Below are 17576 nucleotides of genomic sequence, written 5' to 3' on the forward strand. Positions count from 1 at the left end.
TTATTTGTGATGTGTACATTGAAACATGGAACCACACAGTGAAATGTGTCGTTTGTGTCTGGAGACCAACCCAGTCCGCGATGTGCTGGGACAGCCCGTAAGCACCGCCATGCCAGCTTACCGACCCGCTAACCCGCGTGTCTTCGGACTGTGGGAGGGAACTGGAGCACGCGAAGGAAACCCACAAAGTTGTGGAGACTGCGTACAAACCCCCTTAGAGAGAGTGGCAGTAATTGAACCTGGGTCACTGGCGCTATTAGGCGTTACGCTAACCTCTGCGCTATACTGTACTGTCCCATTAGAAGCTGGAGAACATGGACTGAGGAACAGTGGCAAAAATAAAAACGGGACGAGATTTCTTCTCTACGTTCCAAAGACGTAGGGATCAGAGTTAGTGAGTTGTGGGCATGCTATGCGTTGGCACCAGATGCATGGCATCACTTGTGGGCTCCCCCCCAGCACGACCTCAGACTGTGTTGGTCGTCGACTCAAAAACGACACACTTCACTGTGTCTTTCGATATACATGTGATAAAAAAGCTAATCTGAATCTTTTTTTCAGAATTTGGGGCAAAGCCATGAGATTTTTCACTCTGCTCTCTGCTGTGGAGCGCAAACCATCTGATGCAGAACAGAAAGTGCCACAAGACTCACGCATTCACGGGGAGAACGTACCGACTGCTTACGGACAGCGGTGAGAATTGAACCCTGCTCTCCCATTGCTGGTGCTGTAAAGTTTTACGCTAACCGCTATTGCTACCATGACAGGGTCAGAAGAGAGGAGTGAGGAATCGATTACCCACCCAGAATTTATTCACAGTCATCAGCTTCTGTACGGGACTTAGCCGCCTCTCGTAAGCTGCCATGCTGGGCAGGAGGTTCACGAATAGAGCGGATGGAATGACTCGCAGGATCGACGGGCTGAGACCGATCACAGTTGACCCCAGACTGCTCAGCAACTCCTCCGTGATCTGCGGGTTAACAGAGAGAAGGGAACAGTGAAGCCTTCAAACCGCATCCCTCCGCTAGCGGCTACGACAGATCGCAAACGCATCACAGCTCAGGAAATACTCACAGACACATTTTGCAGCACTCTGTCGATAATTGCCCTTGCCTGAAATGGAAACAATGGCTATGTTACACATACAAATACATAAGGGGTGGGTGGCATGATATTACACTGCCAGTGAAAGGGGTTCGATACCCGTCATTGTCCATAAGGAGTTTGTACGCTCTCTCCGTGACCGCGTGGAATTCCTCCGAATTCTCCAATTTCCTCCCACAGTCCACAAAGTTCAAAGTAAATTTGTAATCAGAGTACCTATATGTCACCATATACAATCCTGTGGGCATACTCAGCAAATCTATAGGATCAGTGAAAGATCAGAAGACAACAAAGTGTGCAAATGCAAATATAAGTAAATAGCAATAAATATTGAGAACATAAGGTAATAACCATGTAACTATATAACAATTACAGCACGGAAACAGGCCATCTCGGCCCTTTTAGTCCGTGCCAAACTCTTACTCTCACCTAGTCCCACCGACCTGCACTCAGCCCATAACCCTCCATTCCTTTCCTGTCCATATAGCTATCCAATTTAACTTTAAACGACAACATCGAACCTGCCTCAACCACTTCTGCTGGAAGCTCGTTCCACACAGCCACCACTCTAAGTAAAGAAATTCCCCCTCATGTTACCCCTAAACTTTTGCCCTTTAACTCTCAACTCATGTCCTCTTGTTTGAATCTCCCCCCTTCTCAATGGAAAAAGCCTATCCACGTCAACTCTATCAATCCCCGTCATTGTTAAACACGTCTATCAAGTCCCCCCCTCAACCTTCTACACTCCAAAGAATAAAGACCTAAAGACCTAATGTTAGGCCTTCAGAACTTAAGGACCACATGCAATCACTCTTCGGCAATCACCATCCTTGTTTTATTTTTAAAAGAACTCTGTAAGGAACAAATGCCTGATCAAGTTTGCACAGCCTATGTTAATCCACCCATGAAAGTCTATAGGGAGCTTCCTAAAATGGTCGATAGTCTACACTCAGCCAGGCAGAGCCTCCAGCAGACTCAGGCCTGTGGCACCGAGCCAGACATTGCTGGGTCTATGTTTTTACCGCACTCACTTCTGCGCAAATGGCAAGTACCACTAACCGGCATGCAGCTTCATTAAGAGTCCTTTAAGTGAGATCATTGGTTGTGGGAACATCTCAATGGACGGGCAAGTGAGTGAAGTTATCCCCTTTTGTTCAAGAGCCTGATGGTTGTGGGGTAGTAACTGTTTCTGAACCTGCCGGTGTAAGTCCTGAGGCTCTTGTACCTTCTATTTAATGGCAGCTACGAGAAGAGAGCATGCCTGGGTGGTGGGGATCTCTGATGATGAAGGCTGCTTTCCTACGACAGCGTTTCGTGTAGATGTGCTCAATGGTTGGGAGGGCTTTACCCGTACACAGACATACGGGTTAGGGTTAGTGAGTTGTGGGCATGCTACGTTGGTGCTGAAAGTGTAGGCAACACTTGCAGACCGCGCCAGCACAACCCTCCTTGATTTGATTTGACGCAAACGATGCTTTTCGCAAACACATGAAAATCTGCAGACGCTGGAAATCCAAGGTAACACACACAAAATGCTGGAGGAACTCAGCAGGTCAGGAAGCATCTATGGAGGGGAATAAACAGTCGACATTTTGGGCCAACACCTTTCATCAGGACTGGAAAAGAAGATGAGGAGTCTGAGTAAGAAAGTCGGGGTAGGGGAGGAGGAAGGTGATAGGGTGAAATCAGGAGTGGGTGAGGCGGTGAAGTAAAGAGCTGGGAAGTTGGTGATACATTTCACTGTATGTTTCATTGTACATGTGACAAATAAAGCTAATATTTGCATCTTTAAATAAACTTGAGACATATTGGATGTTGCGCTGAGTTCTGGAGAGAGTTTGAGCTGGTTTGGACTGTTTTCATTGGAACAGAGGAGAATGGGGGGGTGATCATATCGAGGTTTATAAAATCATAAGGGGCATAGATAGGGTATAGGCGCAGTTATGATTGGGAATTGGAGGGTACAGATAGAAGGTGAGAGGGGAGAGATTTAGTTAGAACCCGGGAAACAACTTTTTCACCTATAGAGTGGTCAGTATATGGAATGAGCTGCCCAGAGGATGTGGTTAAGGTGGGTACTTTTACAACCTTTATGAGGATCTTGGAAAGGAAAAGTTTGGAAGGTTATTGCATATTGGATTTAGAAGGATGTTGGCTCAGTCATAGTGAGATTAGGCCTCAAGCCGAGGTGTTGCCTGTTCACAGCCGCCAGAGTTGGTGTGCTCCACCAGAGGCAGTGTGGTGGAGCATCCAAGCTGAAGTTGGTGCTGTCCCCCTCCCCAGTGTTCGCTCGGCAGAACACCAGCTGTATTGTGCTCGACTGCAGGCTGCTGCAACATTCATGGACTTAGGGTCCTGGACTATTTTTTTGAGTGACTACATTTTACTAATTGCACACTGGAGCCTGTGGTAGAACAAAGGACCCTACGGAAAATCCTGGCAATTCTGGACAATGTTTCTCAGCCTCTGCAGGCCTCCTTGGCTGAACAGAGGAGCACTTTTAGTAACAGACTAAGACAAGTGTCCTGCTCCAAAGAGCACTATATGAGGTCATTCTTACCCTCGGCCACTAGGCTCTATGAGTCAACCCATAGCTGGGGAAGTGGTGGCTCCCTCCTGTTAGACTGTTTGAGGTAACTTATTTTTTATTCTTTCTTACTTCTCTTCTAATATTTGTATATCTTCTCTCCTTGCGCCCTTAACTCCTGGTGGAGTTGTTGGGACGCCATCATGACAGGCTTTACACCAGTCTGTTCCATCTGTCGCGGTTGTGTGCCAGAGCCTGGGTCACCGCAAATGTTCTCCCTGTCCATTCTTTAATGTTGTCCGTCCATCTTTTCCTCTGTCTGTCTCTCCTTCTTTTCCCCTCCACAGTTCCCCGTAGAACGGTCTTTGCAAGGCCACTGGATCTTGTTAGGTGGCCGTACAATCTCAGCTTTCTTTTCTTCACCGTTGTGAGAAGGTCTTCATGGGGGCCAGTGTGGTGCTGGATGGTCTTGCGGACCTGCTCGTTTGCGATGTGGTCCAAGTATGAGATGCCCAAGATGTTGCGACAGCATCTCATTTGTGTATCTGTGATCTTGTAATGCTACCATGACACTGTAATTTCCTTTGGGATCAATAAAGCGTCTACCTATCTTACATGTGCTTGATATCTTATGTGTGCTGTATGTGCCTTGTGCTGTGTGTGACTGTCGGTGTTGTGTTTTGCACCTTGGTCCTGGCGGAATGCTGCTTCATTTGGATCTATTCATGGGTGTTGATTATGGTTGAATGATAATTAAACTTGAACTGGATAATGTGGACAAAAGGGACTAGAATCTTGGTCAGCCTGGCCAAGTTGGGCTGAAGGGCCTGTTTCTGTGCTGTGCTGTGCTGTATGACCGATTGGAGTCTGGTTCCATTGGGTCTTGCAGCCAGTGAAGAGACGGGATGTCTACATCACCACCATTGTATACAACTACAATGAAACTCGCTTCAAGAAAACGGGACGGCACGGCAGCACAGCAATTAGTGTGATGTGGTCACAGCACCAGCAACCCGGGTTCAAATCCCGCTACTGCCTGTAAGGAGTTTGGGAAGTTTGTTGACTTCGTGGCAGCAGTTCAATACAATAATAATAATAGGAAAAATGTAAATTACAGTACACACACACACACTCACACACGCGCGCGCGCGCGCACACACACACAGAGTATATAATAGTTAAATTAAAGGAAAGGTACGTCACATCCGGAGTTTCTCCTGTTAGCGGACGATTTCCCTCCATGCCTCTCTTACGTCGTGGGGAACCGCGTACAAGGCAAGTTACAGCAGTGGTCTGCCCTTGTTTTCTGCCGGGTGAGTTTCCAAAGAGATCAGCAGCTCGTAACCCAGCACAGATGGAAAGCATGCAGAGGAGCCGGGTTGGATTTGAACCTGGGACCTTTCGTCCCGAAGTCCGGCACTGATGCCACTACGCCACCAGCCGGGTCTAAATTAAATAAGTAGTGCAAAAATAGAACTTAAAAAAGAAGTGCGTAGTGTTCATGGGTTCAATGTCTATTCAGAAATCAGATGGCAGAATGGAAAAAGCTGGCCCTGAATCTTCAGGCTTCTGTACCTCCTCCTCGATGGTAGCAATGAGAACAGAGTTTGATCTGGGTGATGAGGGTCCTTAATGATGGATGCTGCCTTTTTGAGGCATGGCTCCTTGAAGATGTCCTGGATACTATGGAGGCTTGTGATGGAGCTGACTAACTTTACAACTCTCTGCAGCTTGTTTCGATCCTGTGCAGTAGCCCCACCACCATATCAGACAGTGATGCAGTTCTCCCTGTGAACGTGTGGGTTTCCAAAGATGGACTGGTTCGCGGGTTAATTGGTCACATCGGTGCAACTGGTCACATGGGTGTGACTGGGCGGCATGGGCTGGTTGGGCTGGGAGAGCCTGTAACTGTGTTGTATCTCTAAAATAAATCTTACTCATGCCTATCCATCAATGGAGGCCATTGGGCCCATTGAATCCATACTGGCTCCCTGCAGAGCAATTGCACCTCTGCTATTTACTCTCTTATTTCCCTACAGCCTAGCCACGTTCTCCCTCTCACACCCGTCAGCTCTCCTGTCATCACTTAAGGGCCCCTCACAGGGTCTATGGCTCATCCCTAGGGCTGGACCGAGGGCCACCTTAGTGCGCTCTGTGCCTCGTGCCCCCATCACCTTCTCTCCACGTTTCTTAGGCTGGCTTCCTGAGGTGGGTTCGTGCCCGTCATGGGCGAAGAGGAGGGGGAAGAGGCTGCTTCAGCGAAATGGAATCCTGCACGTGGATTCTCAAAGCTCAGCATGGTGCGTCACTCAAATAAACTATGCTAACATTAATAAATCTAATGAATCAAAGTTCAATGTAAATTTATTATCGAAGTATTTATATGCCACCATATACTGCCCTGAGATTCATTTTCTTGCAGGTGGGAAGATAGCGCTGGCAATATACGGCGACGGCTTGTGGGCAGCTCACAAATATGAGATATACTTCCTCTGAGCTGTAGTCACTGCCATCTGCGTCTGTAATTTCCCTTTAAAAAGCGTTCTTTTGAATAAAAATCTCTCCTACTGGCGTACTAGGCCGAAGCCTGAATTGCCCAAGCTATCATGGGTAAAAGGAGACAGCACGTAATGATGATGATGATCGTGGTTAAAATGGCTATCGAGTACTGCATGCAGAAGATGAAAAGCTGTTCAGTGTCTCAGTTCATTGCGATTACAATATTTTCCCATATATCAATCACCAGAACAGTACAGTGCTGGAACACCCTCTTCAGCCCATGATACTGTGCCTAACTAATTAAACTAACTAGTTAAGGTCCTGATGAAGGGTCTCATCCCGAAACATTGATTGTTTAAATGCTACCTGACCTGTTGATTTCCTCCAGCATTTTGTGTGTTCCTCTGGATTTCCAGCATCTGCAGGATCTCCTGTGTTTTAATCTTTTATGTTCATGGTGTAGAGAGTTTTCTTCAGAGGGACATTGATCTTTTTCGTAGACACTGCCTGACCTGCTGCATTCCCCCAGCATCTTGAGTGTGTTTCGCTGGATTTCCAGCATCTGCAGAATCTCTTGTGTTTATGATCTGATATCCATTTCTTTTGAACTTTCCCTGAATGTATGCCCTCTGAATTAGACACTTTGACCATGGGAAGGAGCTATCAGCTGTCTACTCTATGTCTCTGACAATGGATGTTGTTCCTGATATCAGACCTGATAAAGGATCTCGGCCTGGAATGTCAACTGTTTATTCTTCTCCCTAGATTTCCAGCATCTACAGAATCTTCTGTATTCATCACTTGTTGTTATCAATTAGTGCTGCAACTCTTCCCCCCTTTCACCCTTCCATCTATCGTAACACACTGAAACCATGGAACATTAAGCACCGGTCCTGTGCACAGCTCTCTCCTCACTGTAACTCCACAGGCTGTTATTTCCCCATTTCAGGAGATCCTCCAGTTCCCTGAAGCTTTCTTTTGTCCTCATTACAAACAGCGGAACAGGACAGTAAGGAGGCGGCAGAGTTATACCTGGACAGAAGTGAAGTTCACGGTACTGAGCTCCGGGAGTGCGGCCTGGATCTGTGCCGGGTGAAGTTGCTTTAGAAAGGACAATCCGAGGATTGGGAGAAGGCTAACCAGACTTGACAATTCATTCGTCACCAAGAGTCCGTTGTCGATTATACTGGTTGATCTGACCAGAAAATCCGTAAGCTGTATGAAAAGAGAAAAGGGGCAGTAATGACATTAGTAACATTATTTCAAAGACTATCCAACAATCTCTGCCTCTAATGTAAAAATCTTCAGCAAACCTGTTACAGGAAGCAGAGATAGGGTAAATGCAGCAGGCTTTTTCCACTGAGGTCATGGGTTAAGAGTGAAAGGTGAAAGGGGATCCTGAGGGAAACTTCTTCACTCATTGGGTGGTGCGAATGTGGAATGAGCTGCCAGTGAGGAAGTGATGAGTGGGTTTGGTTGCAGTATTTAAGATAAAGTTTAGATAGATCCATAATGGGGGGGGGTGGGCTTGGAGGTCCATGGTCCAGATGTGGATCGAAGGGACTAAGCAGAATTACAGTTTGAACAGACTAGATGGGCTGAAGGGTCTGTTCTTTGCTGTAGTGCTCCATGACTATCTACACTCTGCCTTCCCTAGTTCTGTATGAAATCAAGATGGAAAATGTAAAGCTGGAAGTGAATTCACTTGGGGAGTGGTGGGAGTGTGGAGTGAGCTGCCAGCAGAAGTGGTGGATATGGGCTCGATTTCAACATTTAAGGGAAGTTTGCATAGGTACATGGATGGGAGGGGTATGGAGAGCTATGGACCGGGTGCAGTTCGATGGGAGTAAGCAGATTAAGAATTCAGCAGGGACTAGATGGGCTGAAGGGCCTGTTTCACAACTGTAGTGTTATAAGTAAACGTAATGCTTCCAGGAACTGATTACTATACCACAAGGCATCGTGATTCAGAGCGATTATAGATAGACCAACTGCAATACTCCAACTGAGGCGATCACAGAAATCAAACTCTCTTCAATACGATGTGGTATAAATAGGCATTTATTTCAGCTAACAACACACAGCGTAGCTCCAGGCATGTTAGCAATTATTCTCACAAGACAGTGTGGAACCAATCCTAAATGACACGGCGCTTTGTAGAGGAGATTTACAGGATGCTGTGTGGATCAGAGAGCGTGTCTTATGGGGAGAAGTTGAGCGAGCTGGGGTCTTTCTCCTTGGAGTGAAGGAAGACAAGAGATGACTTGATAGAGGTGTACAAGATGATAAGAGGCACAAGTCATGTGGATAGACAGAGACTTTTTCCCCAGGATGGAACTAGCTAAAACAAGGAGGCAGAATTTTAAGGTGATTAGAGGAAAGCATAGGGGACATGACAGAGTTAAGTTCTTCACACACAGAGTGGTGGTTGTGTGGGACGCTCTGCCGGGGTGGTGGTAGAGATATTAGGGGCATCTAAGAAACTCTTAGATATGCAAATGAACAATAGAAAATGGAGGGCTATGTAGGAGGGAGGGGGTTAGACTGATTCTAGAGCAGGGTAAAAGATTGGCACAACATTGTGGGACGATGGGCCTGTACTGCTCTGTATTGTTACCCCAGCAGAATTATTCACGAGTTTTCACATCTCCAGGAGGTCTCTCGTGCACCTTCTCAACTCTTACAGAACAGTTTCTACTTTTTCCAGTGACCAAACCAATCTCATGGAACTCTAAGCATTAACATTTTTCCTCGAGAACTCAGACGTGCTCCTTCTCAATTTTAATCTCTGTATGTCAAAAGGCAATGATTTTGACCACGCACCAATCACATCAGGGAATTAAAATTTTTAAATAGTTTCAATATTTGATTACGTTATCAGGCAGTGATGGTTGACAAAGGTATAGCAGAGCAATGACTGCGGCTGGATAGATCCTGAATGATTGATAAATCTTTAGTTTGCAAAGGGACTTTGGCAGCGTGAAGCTTCATTAATGAGACTCTCAGACAGGTACATGGACGAGAGAAAAAATGGAGGGCCGTGTAGGAGGGAAGGATTAGATTGATCTTGGAGTGGGTTAACGGGTCGGCACAACATTGTGGGCCAAAGGGCCTGTAAGGTGCTGTAATGTTCTGTGTTCAACGTGTTGCTGTGAGATTGTGGTCAGATACAGCCCAGCTTGGACAAGTAATGACAGGGTGGACTTTTACAGGGAGCCAGTAAGCTCAGGATCACTGATACAGATACTGTTTTTATTCTTGATTTACTTAGTGAGCTCGTGTTCCAGAAGGTCAAATGCCTGCCTCGAGGCTTTCGAATTAAACCTCCAGGATACTAGCCTTCTGATGACTCACCAGCTCATTTGGAACAAAAATCTGATCACCGATGCAGTCCAGGAGTTGGTCCTTGATGACAGCGACCGTTTGAAGGTTCTGTTTGTAGGGCTCCAGATCTTGGGAGGCTGCAGAACAAATCAATCTGCCCAGCCTAGGAACAGGAGAGTCTCAGTGAGAGAGGTCCACGTACATTCTGTGCCACCAGGAATGGGGAAAGATGTCAAATAACAAGCAATGATCCCCATCCTCTCAAAAATTGGGAGAAAGACTGAATGTTGGGGGGGGTGGGAGGAATCAAAAGCTGCAAAAGATCACAGTGTTGAAGCCCAGTTGCCTGAACCCTGATTCTCCCAAGCCAGTCCATTGGAATCTACAGCACAGAGATTCATTCACCTCGCTGTATCAATGGCAACTCTTTGAAAGAACACTGAAGTTGCTCTCTCCACTCTCCCCTTGCTCACAAGGGAGCTGAAAAAGGAAACGATCAGCTTTACTTGTTCAATGCGCAAATGCACCGTGGCATCAATAACCAACACAGTCCGAGGATGCGCTGGGGGCAGCCTGCAAATGTTGCCATGCTTCTGGCGCCAGCATAGCCCACAACTTACTAACTTGTAGATCTTTGGAGTGTGGGAGGAAATCAGAGCACCCAGAGGAAACCCACGCAGTCATGGAGAGAATGTACAAACTCTTTACAAATCAGCAACGGGAACTGAACCCCAGTCACTGGTGCCTTAAAGCGTTACACTACCGTGCTCGGTCTCTCCACCCTGTCCTTCTCTTACTGACCTGTAAACATTGTATTCTTCTACTGGCGTTCTCATATTTCTTTACAATGTAAGAGGCCATTTGGCCCTTCGAGTCCATGATAACTCTCACCGCAATTCCTATCCCCAAACATTTCCCAATAACCAATACGCTTTCACCTGCCCAGTAAATGCCCCTGATTCTCCTCCACACGGGGGATAATTTATAACATATAATTAACAGAGTTTTCTTTTTTTTTGGCGTGTGCCCGCGTGCGTGCGAGTCTGTATGTACGTGTCTGCATGTGCGTGCCTTCACGTCTGTGCGTGCATCTGTGATGATGTCTTTCTCATGTCTTTACAAGGCGCGGAGCGAGAGAGAGCGACTGTGTGGTGCGCCACTCCTCACACAGATAATTTCGCAGTATTTTCCCTTTATTTTATTAGATCGAGTTGTGATCTCGACACTCAATCCGGCACGGATGGAAAGTGTACTCGGGAGCGGACTTGACTAGTTTCAAACCCGGGAACCTCCGCTACCAGGTCCAATGTCGTTGCGCCACCAGCCGGCCCTAACGGAGTTTTCTAACAACCCCTTTGGAAGGGCAGTCCCGTTTTTCTGTAAATTTCTAATGTGTAGTTCACATTACGATGTGTTTCTGGTTTCTGGTCTCTCCTTTTTTTGTAGCTATCTTGGGCGATTTTGAACCGGGGTGGCCCACAGATAACAACCTGAGCTGAACTGAATATGCCTGGACTCTGGATTTTGTGTTTTGGAGTCTGTATTTTTTGCTCATTTTTTGTTGCTGTTTGCTCGATTTGTTTGTGCTGGGGGGTGGGGGGGGGAGAGGTTGATGTTTTTCTTTGAATGGGTTCCATAGTGCTTCTTTGTTTCCTGGTTGTCTGTGGGTAAGACGAATATCAGGGTTGTTTTCTGCATATATCTTTGAAATTCTGTTTCCAGACCACACTACCATTCAAGTTTATCCTGGCAAGCCTAGCCTTCAATGTTCATTTGCCAATAATTTATTTCTCACAATCCCCACTCTAATATCCTATTTTACTTTAATGCAACACAGGATTATCTCATCTTTACCACTGAATATTTTACACAATACATCCAGCTTTCCTTGTCTGGGTTGTACGAAGTCTCCAACCCTCCCTCGCAGGTCTTTCCCCCATTCTTGGAACTGCTCCCGTTTCTCTTCCCAATCTGTCACCTGGCTTCGTACAGCAACTGCTCTGTCCGAGGCCGCTAGAAAGTTCAGAGAGTTGTTGTCCTGGCTCTGAACACCACCGAAACTAGCCTCCCCTCCAATGGATTCCGTCTGATCTTCTTGCAGTCTCGGTAAACCAGCCAAAATATCAAAGATCCCACCCACCCAGACATTCTCTCTTCACCCCCCTCTCCTATCGGGCAGGAAATACAAAAGCCTGAAAGCACGTAGCATGGGGCTCAGGGCCAGAATTCATCCTGCTGCTATCAGACTACTGAGTGGATCTCTGGAACAATAAGATGGACTCTTGGCCTCGCAATCTACCTCGTTATGATCTTGCACTTTATCGTTTACCTGCAATGCAATGTTTTCAGTAGCTGTTGCACTTTATTCTGCATTGTTATTGTTGTTTTACCTTGTTCTACCGCAATGCACTGTGTATTGATTGGATCTGTATGAACAGCGTACAAGACAAGTTTTTCTCTGTATCTCGGTACACGTGACAATAATAAGCCAATTCCTATCCTCATGCACACAGGCTTTGGATTGAGTTTGCTGACTTCCCTGGTCCCATGGGCCCTCACTTTTTTAAATGGTCTCCTCCGTGGGACTGTGATGGGGGGAAACGGACACTCTCACAACTTTTAACAAGCACTTGGATTACCAAGACAGAGAGCGCCATGGACCAAGCACTGGCAAACAGGATTAATGCAGATGGATACCCTGACGGTCTGCACGGAGACAGTGGGCCGAAGGGCCTGTTTCTGTGCTGTCCGACTCCACTACTCTGAGGGCCTGAGAGTAGGCTGCAATACTCACCTCTCAAAGTCAGATTTTCCAATTGTTTTGCCCCCTTTTAGGACGGTGTGGATGAGAAACCTTTCCTGGATTGTGGTCAGTTTACTGGCCAGCAGGTCATCCAACACAATGAGTATCTGGTGAAAGAAAGGAGGAAAAGAATCAGGCGTTCTCATCCAGTAAATACACTTCGGAGATTTCCATCCAAACAAAAATGAAATTCAAAAGCCGGCTGATTTCAGAATCAGGTTTACTATCACCAGGATATGTCATTAAATTTGTTGTTTTGTGGCAGCAGTACATTGCAAAATACAAAAAAATATATAAATTACAATAAGAAATATATATACAATGGATTCCAGTTAATTGGAATGCATTGGGACCAGTACATTTTCACTCTAAGTGGCTGCCCAACTAGCCAAAGTTTCATGGAAATAGTTAAAAAAAAAGTATGAAAAAGACAAACTACCATTTAACTGAGTAACAAATTATTTATTTAAGTGAAATACAGTTCTAATTAGAATACTACCAATACTACTACAGTACTACAAAAGTGTGTATTAGTTCCTAATAGTTTTCAACAAAGGAATTCAATCAGTGTATGCTGCCGTGTTCTTTTGATTGATTGTAAATGAACGAAATCAGTGCGAACACCAAGTGCAGATAGTGGACTGCCTTCAGACAATGCTTTTGACAATTACACCCTCCAAATCTTCATTTTCATTGTAACATTCAAGGTAATTACAATATCTTCAATTTCTTCATAGTTCCTAACTTGTTGAAGTCGAGAAATCACTCCTGGCCATTTCTGGCATCTCCAAGCCTGAGTGCTTGAGACTGCACTGAGCAAAACAGTTCTGAATTGTCTTATTTCTCAGCAACTATCGGTGACAAAAGTCACTTGCTTTTTGAACACAAACACACACAACTGATGCTATTTAAAAACTGTTCGCTCTAAGAACAGTGTAGCGTCTAACGGCCACACGATGTGCACTCAACTGATGTTAGTTAGAAACTGTTCAGCAAGGTACGTTTGTAATTAAACAGCAGTGTCCCAAATAAACAAAGGGAATCCCAACTATTTTCATGAGTAGTTTTTGTTAAGAGTTGTCCCAAATAAGCAGCTGCATCGATTAACCGATTGTCCAGTTAACGAGAATTCTCGGTTTATCAAAAATTAAATTAAATAGTGCAAAATGAGAGCAAAAAGATGAAGCACAAGAGAAAATCACTGACAGAAACTGCACATGAAATGTTTTCATTCAGAGGGTGGTGCGACTATGGAACAAGCTGCCATCGAAGAGATAGATGTCAGTTTGTATTAGATTAGATTAGATTGTGAGGACACTCAGTCCTCGTTTATTGTCATTTAGAAATGCATGCATTAAAAAATGATACAATGTTCCTCCAGAGTGATATCACAAAAAAAAACAAGACAAACCAAAGACTAACACCAACAAGACCACATAATTATAATATATAGTTACAGCAGTGCAAAGCAATACCATAATTTGATAACGAGCAGACCATGGGCATGGTAAAAAAAAGTCTCAAAGTTCCGATCGACTCCCGATAGTAGGCAGCAGAGGGGAGAAACTCTCCCTGCCATAAACCTCCAGGCACCGACAACAGTCGATGCATTAGAAGCACCCGACCACAGCCGACTCAGAGTTCATCAGAAAACCTTGAGCCTCCGACCAGCCCTTCGACACCGAGCACCGAGCACCATCTCTGCCGAGCGCTTCGACCCAGTCCCAGCCGCTGAGCAACAAGCAAAGTCAAGGATTTGGGGCCTTCTCCTCCGGAGATTCTGGATCACACAGTAACAGCGGAAGCGAAAAAGGCATTTCAGAAGTTTCTCCAGATGTTCCTCCATTCTCTCACGTCTGTCTCCATCAGATCAGGATTGTGCACGGCATCCTACTTGACAGGTTACAGATATCATTCACCGGAGTGGCCGTGCAAGCTGCGTCGTGCCGCCATCTTCTCCTCCTCCTTGTATGTTAGGACCCAGGCTGTAAAAATAGGGGACAAGCTCTCCTCTACAATCACTCTGAGCACCGGTGCCCCACAAGGCTGTGTACTCAGCCCCCTGCTGTATTCACTGTACACCCATGATTGTGTAGCCAAGTTTCCATCAAACTCAATATATAAGTTTGCTGATGACACAACAATTGTAGGCCATATCTCGGTTAATGATGAGTTTGAGTACAGAGAGGAAATTAAAAACCTGATGGCATGGTGCGAAGACAATAACCTATCCCTCAACGTCAGCAAGACGAAGGAATTGGTTGTTGACTTCAGAAGGAGTAGTGGACCACACGACCCCATTTACATCGGTGGTGCGCAAGTGCAACAGGTCAAAAGCTTTAAGTTCCTCAGGGTCAATATCACAAATGACCTGACTTGGTCCAACCAAGCAGAGTCCACTGCCAAGGTCCACCAGTGCCCTTACTTCCTGAGAAAACTAAAGAAATTTGGCCTGTTGCCTAAAACCCTCACTAATTTTTATAGATGCACCGTTGAAAGCATTCTTCTAGGGTGCATCACAACCTGGTATGGAAGTTGTCCTGTCCAACACCGAAAGAAGCTGCAGAAGATCGTGAACACGGCGCAGCACATCACACAAACCAATCTTCCGTCCGTGGACTCACTTTACACCGCACGCTGTCAGAGCAGTGCTGCCAGGATAATCAAGGACACAACCCACCCAGCCAACACACTTTTCATCCCTCTTCCCTCCGGGAGAAGGCTCAGGAGCTTGAAGACTCGTACGGCCAGATTTGGGAACAGTTTCTTCCCAACTGTGATAAGACTACTGAACTGATCCTGACCAGGATCTGGGCTGTACCCTCCAAATATCTGGACCTGCCTCTCGGATTTTTTGCACTACCTTACTTTCCATTTTTCTATTTTCTATTTATGATTTATAATTTAAATTTTTAATATTTACTAATTTTTACTATTTTAAATATTTAATATTTGTAATCAAGGGAGCGGGAAGCGCAGAATCAAATATCGCTGTGATGATTGTACGTTCTAGTATCAATTGTTTGGTGAAAATAAAGTATAAAAGTACAAAAGTATGTAATATTTAAGAGAAGTTTACGTAGGAACATGGAAGAGGGACAAGGAGGACTGGTCCGGGTGCCTGTAGGTAAAAGGCTAGGTCGGCACAAACTAGATGGGCTGAAGGGCCTGATTCTGTACTGTGGTGTTCTACAGGGTCTTCTCCAAGGATCACCATCTTGACGTGGAGGAGAGGTTTGTGAGTTCCTGACATCCCAAGACAATGCCATCTAGAGTTTAGCTCCTGGCAGGGTCACTCATGGTGGTAAGATCAGGGCGGGTTCCAGACAAAGGACGATCCAACCAAGACCTTTACGGTGGAGCAGGCAGGAGATGATGACACATCCCAATGGCAGTGAAGGTGGAGGAAGGCAGCAGTAGTGAAGTGTCCTCAGTCATCTTGCACTCTATCCACTGAATCCTGATCCCGATCTGTCAGGGACGGTGTGGTGACTGATCGTGCATTAGCCTCCCCACGTTAAACAAAGTCACGCACAGGCGTTCACCATTATGGGAATCCACCTAATGATCCTGGACATGTAGATCCCCGATCGTTCTCTACTACCTCCTGACGACCCAACGGACAATCCCTCAGCAGGACATCATACTCAACTCGAGTGGTTACGTTTCTCTGCACCAGGGGTCCTTAACCTTTTTTACGGATCACTTTGGCAGTCCGATGAAGCCTGGGGAGCCTATCTCAGAATAATGTATTTGAATATATAAAATAAAAAAACACTGGAATACAAAATAAACCAATTGTATTGAAATATCGTTATCAACATATATAAAAAACAAATTTTTGGTATAGTAATATATGTGCTTCTTTCTTAATGCACTAAATAAGATGATACATTTATTTCAAGCAACACACATCAAAGTTGCTGGTGAACGCAGCAGGCCAGGCAGCATCTCTAGGAAGAGGTATAGGCGACGTTTCAGGCTGAGACCCTTCGTCAGGACACCTTTATTTGCTTACTGAGATACAGCATGGAATAGTCCCTTCTGACCCTTTGGAGCCAAGCTGCCAGCAATCCTATGATTTAATCCTAGCCTAATCACGGGTCAATTTACAATGTCCGATTAACTTACCAACCGGTACGTCTTTGAACTGTGGGAGGAAACCCAAGCACTTGGAGGAAACCCACACAGTCACAGCAAGAACGTAGAAACTACTTTCAGACAGCGATGGAATCGAACCCGGGTCACTGGTACTGTAAAGCGTTGTGCTAACCACTACACTACCGTGCGATGAGAATCAAACCCAGGTCACTGGTACTGTAAAGCGTTGTGCTAACCACTACACTACCGTGCGATGAGAATCGAACCTGGGTCACTGGTACTGTAAAGCGTTGTGCTAAGCACTACACTACCGTGCGATGAGAATCGAACCCAGGTCACTGGTACTGTACAGCGTTGTGCTAAGCACTACACTACCGTGCGATGAGAATCGAACCCGGGTCACTGGTACTGTAAAGCGTTGTGCTAACCACTACACTACCGTGCGATGAGAATCGAACCCAGGTCACTGGTACTGTAAAGCGTTGTGCTAACCACTACACTACCGTGCGATGAGAATCGAACCCGGGTCACTGGTACTGTAAAGCGTTGTGCTAACCACTACACTACTGTGCCAACCCAGCTGTAATTTAACAACTTTGATTTGAAAATATCAGTGACTTCTAAAGGTGACAAAGTCACAGGTACTCCTGTGGTTTGTTGCCTACATTCATAATTAAAGAACATACTAAATTTCCATTAGAGCTTAGAGAATTTTTCTTTCCCCATCCAAGTTCACTGACCCCCTAGAATCTATCCCTGGACCCCAGGTTAAGAACGCCTGCTCTACATGGCAATAATACAGTAAATACACCAGTGACCACGAAGTAACAGAGTGCTGAAAGTAAACTGTGTTGTTTGTGGAATCCTACTGTGCATTCCAATGTTACATCAGAAAAACTGAAACACAAAGATGGCAGCCAGCTCAGTCACATCAACTTCTCCACCTTCAACAAAAGGTGCAAGTGTTTGTCTTAAATGTCTTTTGTTGTGATTGTGAGACCCTGTCAGGCATTGCGAATGCAAAATACTGCAAGTTGCTTGGCAACGTCGACGGCAGGCAGCCTGCGTGAGTTAGGTTGTCGTGCGGACCAAGCCCCTGTGCTGCGGCATTGCCACCTAGGGGAGGAGGCCCTGGAGGTGGTGCAGGAGAGAACAGAGGGCACTGGAGTCCGTGCTGAGTTGGAGTCTGGCCCCTCCTCTCAGGGCTGTTCTCTGGGT

The 17576-nt window shown here is 45.8% G+C and overlaps 1 protein-coding gene across 1 annotated transcript in view; it reads right to left on the reverse strand.

Annotated features, from left to right (window-relative positions):
* Positions 1–17576, reverse strand: part of strc1 (stereocilin 1) — an 80516-nt gene that overhangs the window by 45398 nt on the left and 17542 nt on the right. Inside the window, exons 6-10 of the mRNA XM_063065104.1 lie at positions 12249–12364; positions 9485–9617; positions 7163–7345; positions 1075–1113; positions 803–970 (exon numbers count right to left, since the gene is read on the reverse strand). Of these exons, the coding sequence (XP_062921174.1) occupies positions 803–970; positions 1075–1113; positions 7163–7345; positions 9485–9617; positions 12249–12364 (639 nt within the window). The remainder of the gene's footprint in view (positions 1–802; positions 971–1074; positions 1114–7162; positions 7346–9484; positions 9618–12248; positions 12365–17576) is intronic.

Source organism: Mobula hypostoma, chromosome 13, assembly GCF_963921235.1.
Source record: "Mobula hypostoma chromosome 13, sMobHyp1.1, whole genome shotgun sequence".
In the NCBI taxonomy this organism is placed as follows: domain Eukaryota; kingdom Metazoa; phylum Chordata; class Chondrichthyes; order Myliobatiformes; family Myliobatidae; genus Mobula; species Mobula hypostoma.